General features: G+C 40.8%; 1 protein-coding gene across 1 annotated transcript; it reads left to right on the forward strand.

The window, feature by feature from the left end:
* The first annotated feature begins 2,068 nt into the window (after nucleotides 1-2,068).
* unc50 (unc-50 homolog (C. elegans)) lies at nucleotides 2,069-18,196 on the forward strand. Its single transcript, XM_088329738.1, has 6 exons — nucleotides 2,069-2,187; nucleotides 6,439-6,710; nucleotides 10,354-10,474; nucleotides 10,559-10,698; nucleotides 15,890-15,997; nucleotides 17,862-18,196. Exons 2-6 carry the CDS (start codon nucleotides 6,443-6,445, stop codon nucleotides 17,996-17,998), a joined length of 774 nt encoding a protein of 257 aa, XP_088185864.1. The 5' UTR covers nucleotides 2,069-2,187; nucleotides 6,439-6,442; the 3' UTR covers nucleotides 17,999-18,196.
* Nucleotides 18,197-21,948: the final 3,752 nt, after the last annotated feature.

The raw sequence follows: 21,948 nt of genomic DNA on the forward strand, positions 1-21,948 counted from the left end.
AACCAAGAAAAGACATTAGCTGAGCCTTAAAGTAACACATTCTGGTCTGAAATTTGCAGGGTTGGGTAGGGTTACTTTAACTTGATTACTTTCAATTACTTTTGGATTACTCTAATACCAAATATGCTCATAAAAGACAAAAGAAACTAAATATGAATGAAATGACTCAATTTTGTGCAGGCTTGGGGAGTAACGGAATACATGGAACGGCAAAAATGATGTTGGCAAGCTGTTTGATTTTATTTTTGCCGGAGATCAAAGAGATCAAAGCCAGGAGAGAAAGCTTACCACGTGTTGTGAGTCATCATTTGATTCATATTTAGTTTCTTTTGTCTTTTATGAGCATATTTGGTATTAGAGTCATCCAAAAGTCATTGAAAGTAATTCAGTTAAAGTAACCCTACCCAACCCTGCTCATATCTTTCAGATTTAATTTTCCCCTATGTTCCGGTCCGGAGCCTTCGCTCTGGAAATGCCGGTCTACTAGTGATCCCAAGGGCCAAGAAGAGATCCGCAGGTTCGAGAGCGTTCTCCATTCAGGCCGCGGGTGCTGTGGAATTCTCTTCTCCCTGAGATTCGATCTGCAACCTCAGTGGAAATGTTTAAATTTAAGCTTAAAACACACTTCTATTCTATAGCATATGAATAAGCTATATTTTATGTTGACAATATAAGGGAATAGTGTCATAATAATCAAAGGAAACTATTCAAACTTGGTCAACAATACAAAAAAAATAAAAACATCAAGATCTGTGAATAGGGCTACAAAAATAGCGAAAAACCCAGACTCTAAACCTGGGGTTATGGAGGTAGGATTTCAAAAATGACCCTGAACTGGTTGCCAGGAAAAAAATACATGCAAATATAATTAAGTAAAATAATACATTTTCTTATTCCAATTATGAATTCATTTTCTGCATGAAATCATTGTTGGTAATATACTGATTAAAGGGATAACCAAAAACCTGTCTTTTTTCATTTTCTCTTTTTATACTTCTTTTTCTTCTTAACTCCTTTATACAACATAATAATTCGTAATATAATGCATCAAACAAGGGGAGCCGTTTGAGAACCGGCTCTCTAATGAGTTGAGCCGAAAAAGCCGGTTCTCTAAAAAGAGACGGACTTCCTTTCACTACACAACTACCACATGAAATCCGATGTTGAATGGTGCATGATGGGAAATCCCCAGGCGGCAGACGCATGCGCACAGTAGCATCAAACGCTCGCTTCGTTTGCAACGGACAAAAAAACGATACCGAGATAGAGGCTACCGCGGCGAACTCGTTTGACTTGATTGATTTGCCGTTTCGTGATTGTCGGTGTATACCGGATGGTACCCATCATTGACAATTTTGCGTTTTTCTGTATAGATTTTCCTTGTACGTCATACACCATAAAGTGAGCCGTTTGAGAGCTGGCTCTCTTTAATGAGTTGAGCTGAAAAAGCCGGTTCTCTAAAAAGAGACAGACTTCCTTTCACTACATCAAATCGCTCGCTTCGTTTGCATACCTGTCAAGCTGTACGGTTTTGCCGTACAAAGCGCGTTTTTTGTGCATCATGCATCACTATTTTGTATTTTGTACGGGAAAATACGACAGTTTGTACGGGCAGTGGAGGTTGACAGGTATGCGTTTGCAACGAAAAAAACGATACCGAGATAGAGGCTACCGCGGCGAACTCGTTTGACTTGATTGATTTGCCGTTTCGTGATCGTCGGTGTATACCGGATGGTACCCATCATTGACAAATTTGCGTTTTTCCATACAGATTTTTATGTATGTCGTACACGTCTTAAAATGCATCATAAAAGTGTTAAAACGTCATATTGTCAGACATAACGAAATTGTGAACATGCTTGATTGCTGTTAAGATTGTCGAGAGGGGTTGTTCAAACCTCACATTGTTTGTTTGCTGTTATTAGTGTCAATAAATTTGTACAAACCAAAAAAAAAAAAAATCATAAACGTACTTTGTACGGCAAAAACAATTTACCAATTCAAATTGATAAGTGACCAATGAGCGTTGTCCTTGTCGGATAACAACTCCATTTCCCATAACGCCCTTGTAGTTAATCCCGGAAGCGTCTGCGTGTACAATTTTTGGTCCACTCGAAGCGTATTTATAAATCTACACGAGCCAGCAAGAAGATTCGCCGTCCTGTTGAACAAAACAGAAAAGAAAAGGTAAATCATGACAGCGATTAGTATTAAAACATCGAGAAGTACCTCATTAGAATTACTGGAACCTTTTCATTGATTTGTATTTAGCAGGGAGCTAAACGTTTCTGTTAGCAACAGCGTATTAACATTGGCATTAAAGCCAAAATAATTCATGTATGCTGACTTTGAGATCAGAACTTATCATTTTGAACCATTATATTTCATCTGTCAGTCAATGAATAATGTAGTCACCACATTTGGGATTTAAAACAAACTCAAATTTCTCGATGTGCGTGTTTGTTTACATGTTACACGAAATGTGCGATACTTGGATGTAAACGGTATTATGCCGAGAAATGCATCCCCTAGCTACTATAACCACTTTTACCTCGTTTTATCTCACTTTTATATCACTTTTCGGGAATGTAATGGATAACATATAACAAAAACCACTTCGTCTTGCATTTTTTGGGAATGTCTCATCTCATCAGCTGCACCGCTTATCTTCAGTAGGGTCGCGGGGGTGCTGGAGCCCTTCCCAGCAATCATCGGGCAGGGGACACCCTGAACTGGTTGCCAGCCAATCGCAGGGCACACAGGGACAGACAACTCGCTCGCTCATTCACACCTAGGGACAATTTGGACCGGCCAATCCACCCGAAATGTCTTTGGAATGTGGGTGGAAACCCACGCAAGCACGGGTAGAACATACAAACTCCGCACAGGAAGCGGTAGCTGGATTTGAACCCACAGAGGAGGTTCCCAAGACCTTAGAACTGTGACGCACACGCGCTAACCGCCGTGCTGCCCTTGTTGGGAATGTAATACAACTTAAACCATTCCGTCTTGTATTTGTTGTGAATGCAATCGATCGGTAATGCACACCGTATATAATTCACTTTTGAGCAGGTAACATGTTTATTTTGCCTTTTTCTACTCAAATTGAATTGAAACTGTTATGCACTCTACCAAGCTTATTTCAGCACGATAAGCTTTATGGTAGAGTGTTTAACAGTTCTCAAAAGTGATTTATAAAAGGCACACTTAAACCATAATTTCCCTTACACACAATAAAAAATAAATGAAATATGTCAAAGCGAACGTGAGATCAATATATTTAGCTCAACATGTTGGTGCTGATATAAATTTTACATTTATGATTGTTTTTCTTGTGTGATGATGTGATTTATGTTTCTTAGAAAAATGGGAAAAGTGCAGGAGCAAGATAACAAAAGGCTTTTCCCGGTTTTCCTTTTTACCTCTCTGCCATGTCAATTTTCAATTTATTGTAACCTTGTATATGATAACCTTGTATTTGCATTTATACAAAAAAAACATTTTAAGCGATATCGACCTTTCGAACAGTAGTGTCAATGTTTCAAAGAAAGATTATTCTTGTTTTGTTTTCATAAATGCATTATTTACTGCCATTGTAAAACACAGTTAAAAACTTTGATACCTCTCAAAAATGTTTACTGTTTTTTGGTAATTGGGTGATAACAGAACCTCCCTCACACAATCTACTTGAGTTTATTTCTTGATGAATATCATTTCCTTATTATTCAGTGTTCATTTTAGCTGTAAAAAGTGATGGGTCCCTGGGACTCCCATGCTCAAAAATCTATGGGTCCCAACAGAGATCTATGGCTCCCCAAAATTTAGTGTGCTCCATGCCCTTACAAACTGTCGTATTTTCCCTTACAAAATACAAAAAATCTTTTTTTTTTTTTCAAACATGTTCATTTATGTAGTTTAACATGTTATGGTGTACATCTCATTTCATTAGCTACACCGCTTATCCTCAGTAGGGTTACGGGGGTGCTGTAGCCCATCCCAGCAATCATCAGGCAGTGGGCAGGGGACACCCTGAACTGGTCGCCAGCCAATCGCAGGGCACGCGGGGACAGACAATTCACTCTCTCATTCACATCTAGGGACAATTTGGACCGGCCAATTCACCTGAAATGCATCTTATTGGAATACATGTGTTTCCTTATATCATCTCATCTCATTAGCTGCACCGCTTCTCCTCAGTGAGGTCGCGGGGGTGCTGTAGCCCATCCCAGCAATCATCAGGCAGTGGGCAGGGGACACCCTGAACTGGTTGCCAGCCAATCGCAGGGCACACAGGGACAGACAACTCTCTCGCTCATTCACACCTAGGGACAATTTGTACCGGCCAATCCACCTGAAATGCATGTCTTTGGAATGTGGGAGGAAACCGGAGTGCCCGGAGGAAACCCACGCAAGCACGGGGAGAACATACAAACTCCGCACAGTAAGTCCGGTAGCTGGATTTGAAGTTCCCAAGACCTTAGAACTGTGCCGCACACGCGCTAACCACTGCGCCGCCGTTCTGCCCTCCTTATATCATACATATTGTTAATGAACATTTTGTTGTGAGACACCGAGTTGCTCGACATGAATGAATTTTATTATTAAAAAAAAGTTCAAAAATGAAGTCGCTTGGACGTTCACTGTAGAAGGAAAAAATACATGCAAATATAATTAAGTAGATCAATACATTTTCTTATTGAAATTATTAATTTATTTTCTGCATTAAATTATTGTTGGTAATATACTGATTAAAAGGGATCACCACAAACCTGTCTTTTTTCATTTTCTCCTTTTATACTTCCTTTTTTTCTTAACTTCTTTATACAACATCATCATTCGTAATATAATGCATCAAAGCAAGTGAGCCGTTGGAGAGCCGGCTCTCTTTAACGAGTTGAGCCGAAAAAGCCGGTTCTCTAAAAAGAAACTGACTTTCACTATTCAACTCGAACCGGAGATGGGCGTGCAGACGAAAACTCGAACCGCGAGACCGAAACAACAATGGCGGATCTGCCTCAGGAAAAGTTTGGAGTGCGGTAAATCTTTGTTAAAAAAATGATAATGACAATTTGGTGTCAAAAAACTCGTGACCCGGGGACGCACGTCGGTTTGACACGATACGTCCCCAGCAAAAATAATGCGTCTAGGACGCAGGGACGCGGGCAAACCAGAACACTGATTATTGTGCATTTACCGTATTGTCCGCACTATATGACGCACCAGGTTATAGGGCGCACCCCCAAAAAAATTTTTTGGTCCTATTTTTGACATACATAAGACGCACCAGATAATAAGGCGCTACAATGGGAACGTCGACAAAACAGTCAGATGATTCAGTCCAAGTTCTTACCCCCTTAACATTCCCTAAGCTTGCAAAGAAGCAAATACGTGTCCCAGACATGTCACTCAAATGCATCATTTCAAATATCATTCGGAAGGTTAAAGTCTCGGGATTCAAGAAATGCCAAACATTTCTTAGTTTCTATTTTCTTTTTCGCTCGCAACTTTACTGTGCATATGACAATAAACACTTGGAATTGAGTTGAATTCACTCAACTCATCACAGCAACATCAAGATGGTTCTAAAACAAGATACCGGGAAAATATAAAGCCGCATAGCTCACCTAAGTTCTCACGTTCAATAATGATACGCAATCATGGTCTTCTTACAACCGTGAGTGAAGTAAATCCAGGAGAGTAAATTATTTGCAAATACAGACTAATAAAACGTGTTTCTTTACGGTGTACTTTAGCAAGCTTGCTACGCCATTGCTAAACTCGGCCAATTGCAGGGTTTGTCTTGGCCATCTAGCCAATCCAAGGCTCCGAATAACTTCAGCCAATAGCGATCGATTCAACGGATGATTGATACATCTTTTTCGGCCAATTGCAGGGTTTGTTTTGGCCCTCTAGCCAATCCGAGGCTCCGAATAACTTCAGCCAATAGCGATCGATTTGACTGATGATTGACACATCTTTTTCGGCCAATTGCAGGGTTTGTTTTGGCCCTCTAGCCAATCCGAGGCTCCGAATAACTTCAGCCAATAGCGATCGATTTGACTGATGATTGACACATCTTTTTCGGCCAATTGCAGGGTTTGTTACGGCCCTCTAGCCTATCCGAGGCTCCGAATAACTTTAGCCAATAGTGATCGATTCAAATGATGATTGACATATTGGTTAGCCAATGAAACGCCGGTATATAAATCCCAGCATACACCGCGGACTACTCCACGTTCGGAGGAAAATCGAGTCGGCGGCTGTTGCGTAAGTTGCGAGACCTTGTGATTTAATGTTGAGCCATATATAAGGCGCACTGTATTATAAGGCGCATGGTCAGCTTTTGAAAAAATTTAAGACTTTTAGGTGCGCCTTATAGTGCGGAAAATACGGTACTTTAAGTTCTCCATATTCAATCAATGTATTTGTTTTTTTTAGGTCCATGCTGCCGACTACAAGCCACCACACCAATGGCTCTGTCGGTGCGAGGGATGCGGCACGTCACACCGCGGGCGCAAAGCGTTACAAGTATCTGCGGAGACTGTTCCATTTTAGGCAGATGGACTTTGATTTTGCTCTATGGCAAATGCTGTATTTATTCACTTCGCCGCAAAGAGTGTACCGCAACTTCCACTACAGGAAACAGACAAAGGACCAGTGGGCCCGGGATGACCCAGCTTTTTTGGTCCTGCTCAGTATTTGGTTATGCGGTAAGTCCGATATTTCCCGATCAAATGATGACGTTGGACAATGTTCCCTCTAATTTTCCACGGGCCTGTGCGTTCACACAAAGTCGGTGAGCAACGCTTGAAACAACAGTGAGCAACGGCAATCCCAAGTGTGGCAAGATAATTAATTATCCAACATGTCCAAAACTTGACATCTAGTTACATTTTGCTGAGTTTCCAGCAATGCAAAATTATTTTTCTCTTTTGTATGAATTGACTCATGTACGATTGCAAAGGTTGCAGGCTCACAAACGTCATTTGTTTTTACAATTCTTTCACAAGATATCCATTTCTTTTTATTTCCTGATATATTTTGTCGCATAATATTAACATTTTTGGGGGCTTATTTAGTCGGTTGTAAGATACAGAACTGTACTTACATTTTTGAGTGGAAGTACAATGTTGGCAACAAGACTCACTTGATATCATTGGAAATTATTTGAATGCAACACAAACTTTTTCTTCTTTTTTCCGTGTTTTTTTTCCAATTTTTTTTTTAAATTCCTTAAAAAAAATCTAATTGATATTACTGCCTATTATTATTTAATTTTTTCCGAGCTGTTACTTTTTTCTTTTTGTTCTCTATTTACTTTTTTCCTACATTTCTTTCTTTTCTTTTTTCTGCCTTTTTTCTAAAATTTTCCTTTTTTTTCTCTTCCTTCTGTTTCTTTTTTTCTCAGCTTTTCACTACTTTTTCATTTTGGTATTTTTTTCTTTTTTGTTCTATTCCTCCATTCCTTTAAGTCATTTTGTGCATAATTTTACATAATATTTGGTCATGTTGGGATTAAAGAAGCAAAAACAACCTGAAAAGCCGTTTAGGACCCGAAAGAACCGGTTCCTTTTAGTGAGCCGAGCCGAAGAAGCCGGTTCTCTACTAACTTTACTCAACTTCGTTCTACTTCGACTCGACTTCAAAATACCGCATTTATGACACAACGTCAGGGGAACCCGTGTATTTTTACCTTCATGCACTTTAACTTTGACGTAATTCGCTTTTTAATTAGCAATTTGGAGCCCTGATTTTTGTGCGCTGGCTAGATTTTCTTGTGTGCTGAGAATGTGCGAGCAGTGCGCAATTGCGCACACGCGCAGCTTAGAGGGAACCCTGACATTGGATACCAAATACTAAGAATTTTCCTTAGGGTACTAAATTTTCTATGAAAACTACAAAAATCTACATTCGAGCAATGTTTAATTTATCTATTAACTAATTAACTTGAATTGACTCACATTGTTCTGGGTTTGTACGAGTGCTTGAAATCCTCGAAAATGCATGAATTTTGATTGTAGTGTTTTGAAATACTTGAAATTATTTCCATGGCTGTGCTTCTGGGCAGTATCCATCATAAATAATTGTTATGTACACAGGTCTTCTGAAAAACACACAACAAACATGTAAATTAAGATAAGTAAATCATAATGCAAAAGAACGGCACGGCGGAGGAGTGGTTAGCGTGTCTGCGGCACAGTTCTGAGGTCATGGTATCAAATCCAGCTACCAGCCTTCCTGCGTGGAGTTTGCATGTTCTCCCCGTGCTCGCCTGGGTTTCCTCCGGGCACTCCGGTTTCCTCCCACGCCCCAAATACATGCACGTCTGGTTCATTGGCTGCTCCAAATTGTCCCTAGGTGGGAATGAGCGAGCGAATTGTCTGTCTCTGTGTGCCCTGCAACTGGCTGGCAACCAGTTCAGGGTGTCCTCTGCCCACTGCCCGAAGACAGCTGGGATGGGTGCAAATAATGGATGGGTAAAGCAAAAGATCAGCAGTCTGAAAGATTGAATGCATACTACTTAGGAGCAATCAATATCATTAAAAAGAGTCCGAATTTGGCTTATTTTTCTGCTTTTTATAAAATGAAGTACTTTCTTTTTTTTTTGTCTTCCGTATACAACGTGATTATTACCCAACACCTATAGAGCCCTTTCCGTATTTGTAAACGAGTGTGACGTAGCAAATTGTTGATGCAGCATGGCAGAATTCATGTCAGTTTATAGCAGCCCATAGACACTAAAAGATCGTAGCTAGGAACAGCTCTAAATCACACTAATCGTGTGCTGACCGCAAGATAGCAAAATTATTTTAGTCATCAAAGCCAACAAAAAAAACATCTTTTGATCGGCCTTGGATTTTTTTTTTTTTTAAATGCCTTGAAAGTGCTTGAATTTGAGAATGGTGTGCAAACCCTGAATGTTGTACAGTAAGGCATCAATATTTTACTTTAGGTGAGGAATAGGTTGTATTATCTTTACAAAGTCAAGCTAGGTGTATTAGGGCCCCCCGCGACCCTACTGAGGATACGCGGTGCAGATAATAGATCATACCTGTCAACCTGTACGGTTTTGCCGTACAAAATACGTTTTTTTATGCATTTTAAGACGAGTAAACTGTACGGAAAAACGCAAATTTGTCAGTCGCATGCGTCTGCCGCCTGGGGATTTCCCATCATGCATCATTCCGGGGAAAAAAAAATATGGTGTACGATTATTTTGTATTTTGTACGGGAAAATACGACAGTTTGTTCGGGAATGGAGCCCTGGAGCTTGACAGGTATGATAGATGGATGGATGGGATTTATCTATAGGTTGATTGTTATAAATATTAATGTTATATTCTTACAAAATCTGTGCAATACATTAATAATGATCACTATTTTGTTGTTGAAAGTCAATTCCTGTTTATTTGTGACGCCCTTAATCACAAAGAGTCTCAAAGGGCTGCACAGACCACAGATAATTGCAAAGACTATTATGACACCATCCCCTGATCTAAAACCTACATGAGGGCAAGGAATAACTAAAAAACCTCAAGTCAAGTCAAGTTCTGTTTATTTTTGAGATCCTTAAACACAAGGATTCTCAAAGGGCTGTACATACCACCGATTATTGCAAACTACACACTATTATGACACCATCCCCTGATCTAAAACCTACATGAGGGCAAGGAAAAACTCAAAAACCTCAAGTCAAGTCCTGTTCATTTGTGACACCCTTAATCACAAAGTGTTTCAAAGGGCTGCATAGACTATTGCAAACTACACACTATTATGACACCATCCCCTGATCTAAAACCTACATGAGGGCAAGGAAACACTCAAAAACCTCAAGTCAAGTTCTGTTTATTTTTGACATCCTTAAACACAAAGAGTCTCAAGGGGCTGCACAGACCACAGATTATTGCAAACCACAGACTATTATGACACCATCCCCTGATCTAAAACCTACACCAGGGCAAGGAAAAACTCAAAAATCCTCAACATGAGGAAAATGAAACCTTGAGAACGGACAGCACATGAGGTAATCCCCCTTCCAGGATGACGAGGCTGCAACGGATATTGTGATAACAAATAATACACATATATTGTCAACATAAAATATGTTATTCATATGCTATAGAATAGAAGTGTGATTTAAGATTAGAGTCAATCCAAAAGTAATTGAAAGTAATCAAGTTAAAGTAACCCTACCCAACCCTGGTTACGGCAGTAAATGAGTAAAATTCCAGTTGGAAATCATGTTCCTAATCTGGAAATACTTTTTATCCATACAGTTTTAAATATTTGGATGCTCTGATATTAAACTTAGAACGATTCATCTTTCGCCTCTCTTTGTTTTTGCACATGTAGTTTCAACAATAGGCTTTGGTCTGGTGCTTGATATGGGAGTCATCGAAACATTGAAGCTTCTGCTGTGGGTGGTCTTCGTCGACTGCATCGGAGTGGGACTCGTCATATCAACCCTCATGTGGTACGATACGCTCCTATACAAACTGATTTTCTACACATACTGTACATTAGATGGCTCACCATCAACCCGTTCTGGTTCTCTTAGGCTGACAAGTAACAAATATTTGCTGAAGCACCCAAGCCGGGAGTTTGATGTCGAATGGGGTTACTCATTCGACGTCCACCTCAACGCCTTTTACCCGCTCCTCGTCATCCTTCACTTCCTACAATTGATTTTTATCAACCGTAAGTGAATCCGTCCTCGGTAAAACGTCAACTGATCTGAACTCGAGATGCTAGAGTACCGTATTTTCCGCACTATAAGGCGCACCGGGATATAGGGCGCACCCCCCAAAAATCGTTTTTGGTCCTATAATTTCCATACATAAGGCACACCGGGTTATAGGGCGCACCCCCAAAAAATAGTTTTTGGTCCTATATTTTCATACATAAGGCGCACCGGAGTATAAGGCGCTACAATGGGAACGTCGACAAAACAGTCAGATAGTTCAGTCAAACTTCTTACCCCCTTAACATTCCGAAAGCTTGCAAAGAAGTAAATACGTGTCTCAGACATGTACGGAAACAGTGTCTGTACGATGTCACCAATCACTCAAATGCATCGTTCCAAATATCATTCGGAAGGTTAAAGTCTTGGGATTCAAGAAATGCCAACCATTCCCTAGTTTCCATTTTATTTTTTGCTGGCAACTGTGTGGACAGCAAAGTAGGAATTTTATTGTGCAGGGAAACTGGGTTCTTTACTGTGCATATGACAATAAACACTTTGAATTGAATTGAGTTTAAAAATAGACTCATCACAGAAACATCAAGATCATTCTAAAACGAGATACCGGGAAAATATAAAGCCGCATAGCTCACCTAAGTTCTCTTGCAGCCATCACGTTCAATAATGATACGTAATCATGGTCTTCTTACAACCGTGAGTGTAGTAAATCCAGGAGAGTCAAATATTTACAAATACAGAATAGTAAAAAAATGTTTTCTCTATGCCGTAGTGCAACCCAACATGTGATTCACATTCATCTTTTTCGGCCAATTGCAGGTTTTGTTTCGCCCCTTGAGCCTATGCGAGCCTCTAAATGATAAAAAAGGATCCACCCCCTTTACCTCCGAATAACTTTAGCCAATAGTGACCGATTCAAATGATGATTGACACATTGGTTAGCCAATGAAACGCCGGTAAATAAATCCCAGCATACACCGCGGAAGACTTTGCCTTCGGGGTAAAATCTAGTCGGCGGCTGCTTGCCTTAGTTGCAAAACTTTGCGACTTAATATTGATCCATTTATAAGGCGCACTGTATTATAAGGTGCATGGTCAGCTTTTGAAAAAAAAAAAAAGGTTTTTAGGTGCGCCTTATAGTGCGGAAAATACGGTACATTTTATTTTAGTCAATTAAATGGAGTTTGAATCGCCCCTTTTTTCGACACCAGGGGTGGCTAACCCGGTCCTGGAGAGCCGCACGTCCTGCATGTTTTGGAGGTTTCTCTGCTCCAATACAGGTGATTCCAATCACCTGGATCATTATCAAGCTCTCACAAAGCTTGCGAACAAGCTGAAAATTGGCAAAACCTGTGTTGGAGCAGAGAAACCTCCAAAACATCTAGGACACAGGTGTCAAACAGGCGGCCCGCGGGCCGGATCAGGCCCGCTAAGGGATTGAATCCGGCCCACGAGACAACACTCAGAGAAGCGCAAGAGAAAAACAAGCTGCAGGTTGAAATATGTCAATTTGATGTTGCCAAAGCCAGGTGCCTCGAACAAAGACACTGTACTTGGATCTCTCTCTCTCTCTCTCTCTTTCTCTCTCTCCTGTCTTTCTTGTCGTCTATTGTTCTATTTGTTTCTCTCTATTTTTTGCCTCCCCACCATCTATTTCTCTCTCTCTTTCTCTCTTTTTCTTGTTCTCTTTTCCATTTGCTTCTCTCTCTCTCTTTCTCTCCTTCTCTCCCTCTCTACCACCCCTTTTCTCCCACTCTCTGTCTCCGTCTCTTTCACTCTCCGTGTCTCTCTTTTTCTCTCTTTTTCTCTTCCTTTGTTGCTCTTTGTCTCTGTCTCTTATTTTGCTCTATTGTCCTTTTTTCCTTTTTTCTTTTGTCTTTCTTTCTTCCTACCCTTTGCACTTTCTTTTCTCTTTTCTCTCCTTCTGTCTTTCTATTTCACTTTGGATTTTTTTTTCCTTTCCCTTTCTTTTCCGCCTCTCTCAGGACTTTTTATCTTTTGTTTCTCATGCTCTCTCCTTTTTCTTTCTTTGTCCCGCCCTCTCTCCTTTTCCTTCCCTCTTTCTCTTATTTCTTTCTTTCTCTTTTTCTTTCTCTTGAATCTACTCGTCCGGCCCCCGAGAGAACGTTTGTTCTATCGTGTGGCCCCCGAGTTCAAATGACTTTGACACCCCTGATCTAGGACCAGGTTAGCTACCCCTGCTCTTCACAGTTCTGGCCTTCCTGGCCCCGCCCCATCCGGCCTTTTTTGGTTTTCCATTATGAAAAAGTAACCGGTTCTTAGTCTCTGGGAGCCCTGGACTGAGTGTGAGCGTGCTTCTGGTTCACGTCGAAGATTTCAGCCGAAGATTTGCGCCAGGGATGACGTCACTACGCAAGGCCGACCTATAATGGAAAAGCTACCCGGGGAGAGGCTGGGCGAGGTGAGGAAGGCCAGAACCGTGTAGTGTAAAAAGGGCAAATCTCCCCTTCACCTCTGATCACAATGCCGGTGTTCATTTGAGCTGTGAAAAGTGATGGGTCCCGGGGACTCGCATGCTCAAAAATGTATGGGTCCCAAAAGAGATCTATGGGTCCCCAAAATTTAGTGTTATCGAGGTTGAAATTGTAAATCGGCGACAAATATATAATAAAAATCTATATATTCATTCAGTTTTAATCATCAAATTAGAATTCATTTTCTGCATCAAATGATTGTTGGTAATATACCGATTAAAGGGATAACCACAAACCTGTCTTTTTTTTCATTTTCTCCTTTTATACTTCCTTCTTTTCTTAACTTCTTTATACAACGTCATCATTCGTAATATAATGCATCAAAACAAGTGAGCCGTTGGAGAGCCGGCTCTCTTTAATGAGTTGAGCCGGAAAAGCCGGTTCTCTAAAAAGAGACGGACTTTTCACCACACAACTCGAGATCGGCGTGCAGACGAAAACTCGAACCGCGAGACCAAAACAACATCTGCCGGATCTGCCTGACAAAGTTTGGAGTGCGGTAAATCTTTGTTTAAAAAAAAATGTAATCGGGTAATAATGACAATTTTGTGTAAAAAAAGTTGCGTCCCGGGGACGCACGTTGATTTGAGACTATGCGTCCCCAGCCAAAATGATGCGTCTAGGTCGCAGGGACGCGGGCAAACGAGAACACTGCAATGCCTATCACAGGGGTCGGGGACCTATGGCTCTTTCTATGGCTTTGCTTTTCAGTAATATGCTTTATCATTCAGTTTACTTTTTTATCCTCTCCAAGAAATTATAATCACGATCGATTTTATGATACAGGGGACGGGAACCTATGGCTCGCGAGGCATATATGGCTCTTTCTATGAGTACCTGTGGCTCAGAGACAAATTTGATTGCATGCAAATTTTCTCCTTCTCGTTCAAAGCTTGAAACATTAATCCTGTTCAGATGCACGCAAAGCCAAACCAAAGCGGAATTCGACCGCAGTACTTAGCAGAATATATAGGGCACGTTTTTCACTACAATTTACAGTCAAGGTGTCACACAAAAAAAAACTTGCTTTGGCTGTACAACGCTAAAGAATCCTTTATATAAAAGCTCACTATATAATCCGTGTTCAGTGTCCAGATACCTTATGATGAAATCCACAGAACAAACCGTAAATACGCCAAAACACCGGAATAGAACTTAGTTATTTGATTGGGTGAGTGGAAGGGATGGGTGGAGCTATGCAAAAAGTGCAAGCACTCCCTCCCATCTCTCGCCCTACTCCGTCTGCGCCGAAGGTAAGCACATCAGGCTCCTTGTTTGCAGAATGTTGTGACGTTATTACAAAATAACTGCTTGCATCTGGTTTTGAAACCAATATGTATGAAAAAAAGGGTCAAAATGAGTTTAACCGATTTTGAGTAAGTTTAAAGTGGTATGTTTGTTAATTTTTGGGACACAGGCTCTGGCATTATTCTCTTTTCATAATTTTGATCAAATTATCAAAAGTAAATGTGCTAAAGACTAAGCTTTTGTCTGGGGCGCAGGGTTAGCAATTTAGTCAATTTCTTTCACAATATATGGTGTGGCTCTTTCCCAAAATAAAATTAATATATTTTGCTTTTATGGCTCTTTGAGTCAAAAGGGTTCCCGACCCCTGGCCTATCATATGGTTAAGTCCCTTGAATGGGCCTCACACAGCAGCCAGCCTAGGAGACTATAAAACAGGGGTCGGAAACCTTTTTGACCCAAAGAGCCATCATAACAAAAGAACTCTGCTTGCACCTTGTTTTGAAACTATTATTTATGAACAAAATGAGCTTCAATCGTTTTAAGTAACTGTGGGAGGGAGTTTCAAGTGGTATATATGTTGATACGGGACACAGGCTCAAATTAACTAACGTCACACGGAGAAACAAAATGCGCTGAAAAATTAGCTTTAGTCTGGAGAGTGGCTTTGGCGGTCTTGCTGAATTTTGTCCTAAAATGTATGGAATGGCCCCCTTAAAAAATATATACAGTGTTCTGGTTTGCCCGCGTCCTAGACTCATCCTTTTTGCTGGGGACGCATAGTGTCAAATCAACGTGCGTCCCCGGGACGCAACTTTTTTGACACAAAATTGTCATTATTACCCGATCACTTTTTTTAACAAAGATTTACCGCACTCCAAACTTTTCGTCAGGCAGATCCGCCATTGTTGTTTTGGTCTCGCGGTCCGAGTTTTCGTCCGCGCGCCGATCTCGGCAAACGACATCTTGTTGTTTGGAGATGATGTCATTGTTGTGGTGGTTGTCGTCGAGATAAGGTGAATTTTAAGTATGCCTCCGAAAAAACAGTATTAGGTGAAAATCAACACAAAATTGGTCATTTCTTCAGTGTCAGTAACAAGTCTAAACATAATGCAGAAAGTGATAACAACGGCAATCATTCCGGCCCGAAAAAACTGAGAAATTCTTCGGAAGATCGCGGAGGCAAGGAAAACATGTGTGTTGAAGCGAACGTTTCGACGAAAGAAAAACAAAAGAATACTCCGAGCAAGAAAAGGACTTTTCTGCCAGAATGGACTCAATTCTATTCCTGGTGACGCTATGAGGAGGATGATATAATAATAATGATCCTGATCTAAACATTGCATACTACTCAAAATAATGACCAACTTGGCGTCTTTATGCAATCTCCTTTGCAGGTGTCCAATATGAAAAACAGTGAAGCCTTTTTTTGTATTTTTGTGCCTTTCAGACGTCGTGGTGATTAATAGTGACTGGTTCCTCGGATATTTTGTGGGGAATACTTTGTGGTTGATAGCCATCGGTTATTATGTCTACATCACCTTCCTGGGGTATAACGGTAAGGCCACACTATATTTCAAATACCGAATTTTCACGGGCACAAGGCGCATGGATAGGGCGTGGGTGCCCTCTGCAGTTGTGCCTCAATTGGTACATTTTGCATACATTTTAATCATCTCATCATATAGATTACGATCGCTTTTTTGTTCTAATGGCGCCAACCAATATTCCGTCATAAGGACATTATACTGACTACCATCTCGACACGCGTTCTGTTGGTAGCAGTGTGTGTTTGTGAATTTCCCTATGGGGATGAATAAAGTGTTTGTCTATCTATCTAACTAGACTTCTATCTATCTATCTAGACATCTACTTAGACATCTATCTAGACATTTATCCACCTATCTACATCTCTCTATCTAGACATCTATCTATCTAGACATCTATCTAGACATCTAACTATCTATCGAGACATCTATCTATCTAGACATCTACTTAGACATCTGTCTAGACATTACCTATCTATCTAGACATCTATCTAGACATCTATCTACCTAGACATCTATCTATCTATCTATCGAGACATCTAACTATCTATCGAGACATCTAACTATCTATCGAGACATCTATCTATCGAGACTTCTATCTATCTAGACTTCTATCTATCTAGACATCTATCAGGACATCTATCTATCTAGACATCTATCTATATCTATCTATCTAGACATCTATCTATATCTAACTATCTATCTAACTATCTATCTAGACATCCATCTATCTATCTTTACGCAAAGGGGGTTCATATTTATGCAGGGTAGTCTCGACACAGAGAAGCAAACGTGTGTAGGAATCAAAAAATACCCGCTGGATTCTTAAATACCCGCCGTATTTTTAAATACAGAGTGAAACCAAGTTTGGTTTTGGTTTATTCAAGCAAAAACATCGAATTTCACCCACGCGCACGCGTCCCATGGTATCCTCAGCTACGTCCGCCAGTTGACATCGCACACAGGGCGCTCGTGAAAACACGCGGGGTTAGGTAGGGTTACTTGAACTGGATTACTTTCAATAACTTTTGGATTACTGTTAAAGTTAAAACTTATATAATCTCTATGTTGGCAGAATTACTCAAATAAAAACAAGCATTAAGGTAAATAAATTTCCCAAGCGGGAGAGCACTGTCCGGTGGCCCATCCGGGCCACGACCTCGGCAGCACTGCCCCCTCCTGTGTGTGTAGTTAACTTTATTCACACAGGAAACAGAAAAATACACCGGAAATGCGACTTCAAAATAAAAGAGTAAAAGACTGATAAACGTACAAGAGATGCAATTAGACTGATTATTGAAACGTTATTTCGTGTGGGTGTGGGTGTGTGTGTGTGTGTGTGTGTGTGTGTGTGTGTGTGTGTGTGTGTAAGATTGTTTTTATATTTAGGAATATAAAAACAAGTTATATTCACACAGTGAATTCTGAGAAATGTTACAACCAAAACGACCAACCTATCAATTACTCCAAGACCAAATATGCTAATAAAAGACAAAAGAAACTAAATATGAATCAAATGATGACTCACAACAAGTGGTAAGCTTTCTCTCCTGGCTTTGATCTCCGGCAAAACGAACATCAAATGCGACAGAGACAAAATGAAAATAAATCCAAACAGCTTGCCAACATCATTTTTGCCGTTCCATGTATTCCGTTACTCCCCAAGCCTGCACAAAATTGAGTCATTTTATTCATAGTTTCTTTTGTCTTTTATTAGCATATTTGGTATTGGAGTAATCCCAAAGTCCTTGAAAGTAATCCAGTTAAAGTAACCCTACCCAACCCTGAAAACACAGTATACAGTCCGCACATCGAAAGACTGCAAAAAATGACAATGTCCGTCTTTAATAACATGCCGAAATCGTGTTCCAACAGCTCTTCCATTCCTGAAGAACACAGTGGTTCTGCTCTATCCATTTGCTCCGCTGGTGCTTGTTTATATCCTCTCCATCTCATTGGGCTGGAATTTTACTCGAGGTCTTTGCTGGTTTTACAAGCAAAGAGTCCAGTAGACGCCCGGCGACGGAAGCAAGACCTTGGCTCGCTCTGCTTTGCACACATCTAAGTGGCAGCGCATCACCTGCTAGGACTGATTCTGACTCCGAAATGACTTTGTTTTGTCAGATGGCCTCTATCTGCATGTGGCGGCATTGCAGGAACAAGACGGATGAGAGCTACTGCCTTATGTAATATATATATTATTATGCACATTTCTGTAAGGTTGTCATATACAGATAGAAGGAGATGGGGAATTGTAAAATACAGCTTTAACCCTCAGGTTGAGTTAGGAATTGGCACCACTAACCATTGATAACAGGTCAATTTTGACCAGAGTCCTGACCAATGTTCCCTGTCATTTTCCTTACGGGTCTGAACGTTCACACAAAGTCGGTGAGCAACGCTTGAAACGACAGTGAGCAACGGCAATCCCGAGTGTGGCAACTAAGTCATTATCAAAACTTGACGTCGTTTCTTTTTACAATTCGTTCACAAGATTTTCATGTTTTTTTTTCCTGGCATCTTTTGTCGCATAATGCTAACATTTTGGGGGGATTATTTTGTCGGTTGCAAGGTACAGAACTGTATTTAATCACATTTTTTTTGTGGAAGTACAATGTCGGCAACAAAATTGACTTGGTATAATTGGAAATTTTTCGAATGCAACACAAACTTTTTCTTATTTTTCCCTGTTTTTTTTTCTTTTTTTTTTTATTCCTTTAAAAAAAATCTGATTGTGTTTATTTTTCCGAGTTGTTACTTTTTTCTTTTTGTTCTCTATTTACGTTTTTTCCTTTGTATCTTTTTTTTTCTGGCTTTTTTCTGAATTTTGCCTTCATTTTTCTTTTCCTTTTGTTTTTTTTCTCAGCTTTTCACTACTTTTTCATTTGGGTATTTTTTTTTTCTTTTTTGTTCTATTCCCCCCTTCCTTTAAGTCATTTTGTGCACAATTTTACATAATATTTGGTCGTGTAGGGATTAAAGAGGCAAAAACAACCCCAAAGAGCCATCTGGGACTCGAAAGAGCCGGTTCTCTTTAGTGAGCCGAGCCGAAGAAGCCGGTTCTCGAAAAACTCTACTGACTTTACTTTTCAACTTCGTTCGACATTGACTTCAAAATACCGCATTTAGAAAACAGCGTCAGGGGAACCCGTGTATTTTTCCCTTCATGCACTGTAACTTTGACTTAATTGGCTCCTTAATTATCAATTTCGAGCCCTGATTTTCGTGCGCTGGCTAGATTTTCTTGTACGCTGATTGGGCACGCGCCCAGCTTATAGGGAACATTGGTCCTGACCACCAAAAAAAATGAAGCGTCTCACTCAATATAGTTGGTACAACATCTTACCAAACATTACATGGATTCATAACCATATATTCCCGATAGTCCTTTAATTTTATGGCCCCTGAGACACATCAGTTATTACATTTAATAACCTTGAAACGGTTCACCGGAAAGCCTAACACAACACGAGGGTTAAATGAAAGCATGAAACTGTTTCCATTTTTTTTTTTACGAGGGACACATTCCAACACTTTAAATAAAATGTTTTCTTGCCTTCTTGTTAATGGATAAGTCACAATTCACGAGTTTGATCACATTGTCCACAGAGCGGAAAAATCAAGAAGAAAATGCTGGCTTCCTGTAGATCAGTGGTTCTCAAATAGTAGGACGAGGTTGACACCGGGGTTCTTTTTTTCCTTTCTGTACTTTCCCAGAATAAGGTGCGATTGCGCCTCCACTACACTAGGGGCCACTGGCATTCTCAGTGTTTTGTTTACATTTAGCCTTCACGCAGTGCATGAAGCACAGAGTATAGATAGATAGATAGATAGATAGATAAATACTTTATTCATCCCCGTAGGGAAATTCACACTTCCAGCAGTCTACCCCGTTGTTTATTAACAGATTAACGATGCCCTAGGGGTGCTTGTAGCGGAGTGGATGACGTCACGCCAGTCCAAAAGTTCGACATCCCTGCGGCAGATGGAAAACTTTTCTTTGTGAAAATCCAGGGATACACCACCTCGTGTTATCAAGTCCGCCTCCTCTCCGATTCCCCCCGGCTTTCGTGTCTCTGTTTAGCGGCGTTGAAGCCGGAATAGCTCCGGGTGGCTACACGTTAGCGTCCGGAATGCTAAACGTGAGCCACGTTTCCGCAAAACACAGCAACTGCGCTCCCTGTGCGCTTCGATGTTTTCCACCAGCACTCGATCTTATTTGGTCGTGAGTTCGCATTTACCATGATTACGGATGGTACTGAAGACTTATAACGCCGCTTCGCTAGCTCCGGCTCTTCTTCCACGATAGGCCCCTTCATCACGCCGGCACGAGAATTCTTCAGGGCAAGGAGTTGAAATTCCTTGAATACACGCATTTTTTGTGCGCTAAAACCCATGTCCCATAGGATAGAAGTAATCCATAGTGTAATTGTCAAAAAGGGAAGAAAAAAACACCGAAGATAGGAGCAGACAATAAAACAATAGGGCAGCTGCAGGAAAAGGCAGCCGCTCGTGGCAGCGCAAGTCAAGTCACATTTATTTATGACGACCTTAATCACAAAAATGTCTCAAAGGACTGCACAGGATTACAATCACACCATTGCCTGATCTTAAACCAATATGCGGGCAAGGGACAACTCAAAACCTCACCGTGAGGAAAAAGAAAAACCTTGAGAAGGGACCTCACAAGTGGTATCCCCCTTCCAGGATGACCAGGGTGAATTACATTTAGCATTACAGTACACAAACATAGTAAACACTAGGTAACATGTTGAAAATTTGTCCGGAAAGTGCATGACAGGAGCGACTCCCCCAGCCTGTAAACTAGTCCAGAAAGTCTATGACGGCCACGACGCAGCTTCCCATCTCTGCCAGCTGGTCCATGCGGGCGTTCACATGCTTCAGGTCAAACGCTGGTCCGCTGACTCATCTCAAATCGTCCTCCTTCGTATCACCACCAGGCAGGCAGTCGGAAAAAGACAGGACAATACAGAATATGAGGTGGGCATCAATCATAAGCTTTGGAATAGAAGTGTGTCTAAGCCTTGATTTAAAAACTTCCATTGAGGTTGCAGAGCTTATCTCCGGAGGCAGGGCATTCCATAGCACCGGGGCCCGGATGAAAAATGAAGTGTAGACAAAAAGTAGAGAAGGCCCTCAAACTGTTGGAGAGAATGTCTTTGAGCGTCACCCCAAAATATACGCAGAGAGAAGATATGGCAAAAAGGGAACGCTCTTTTATTGCATTCGGGACACGTTCAAATTCCAGAAACGTTCAACATTGGCCTTTATACTGTCCTCAAAACACTCGTGTTATCTCGTGAAGGTCGCCTGCCCTGGCTCCCTCACCATATCAGCCTGTGACCACTTATTATTAGTTATTATTCACATTCCACAACAATCACAAAGCCATGAAAAAAATATTTAACACTGATGCGGAGACGGTGGAAGGGAGACTGCGCGAAGAGATAAACGTAAGTATTCTGCTGTAGCGCCTTATTGCGACCTTTTAAGGGAGATGAGCATAGAACGGATTTCTTGCTATGGTAAAACTTTTGGCGGCGGTTAACATGAAGCTAAATGACTCAAGCTGGCACCTCAAGACATTAGTCAAGTCAAGTTTTTATTTGTATAGCCCTTAATCACAAAGAGTCTCAAAGGGCTTCACAGGTTATTACACAGACTATTTTTTCAGACTATTATTACATCCCCTGATCTGGAACCAACATGAGGGCAAGGAAAAACTACCGCTGATAAGACTCTGGCGTTTTTGGGAGGACTGAAATGTTATCATCAATAACGAACAATCTTTATTTTGTCCCCCACCAATATTATGCGCTTACTTAAAAAAAAGAAGATGGACCTTGGGAAGGCGCGAGAGGATTTCTTCTTCCAAGAGGGGGCATGACAGAAAATAACTTAGAATCACTTTTACAGATTAGCTCAACGCCGCCGTACCATA

This window comes from Urocampus carinirostris, chromosome 3 (genome assembly GCF_059441175.1).
Source record: "Urocampus carinirostris isolate Australia breed hairy pipefish chromosome 3, RoL_Ucar_1.0, whole genome shotgun sequence".
In the NCBI taxonomy this organism is placed as follows: domain Eukaryota; kingdom Metazoa; phylum Chordata; class Actinopteri; order Syngnathiformes; family Syngnathidae; genus Urocampus; species Urocampus carinirostris.

Coding starts and splice junctions, on each gene's coding strand:
- unc50 (XM_088329738.1), top strand. CDS start 6,443: ATGCTGCCGACTACAAGCCACCACACCAATGGCTCTGTCGGTGCGAGG. Junction 6,711..10,353: donor GCTCAGTATTTGGTTATGCG/GTAAGTCCGATA, acceptor TTGCACATGTAG/TTTCAACAATAGGCTTTGGT. Junction 10,699..15,889: donor ACAATTGATTTTTATCAACC/GTAAGTGAATCC, acceptor TGTGCCTTTCAG/ACGTCGTGGTGATTAATAGT.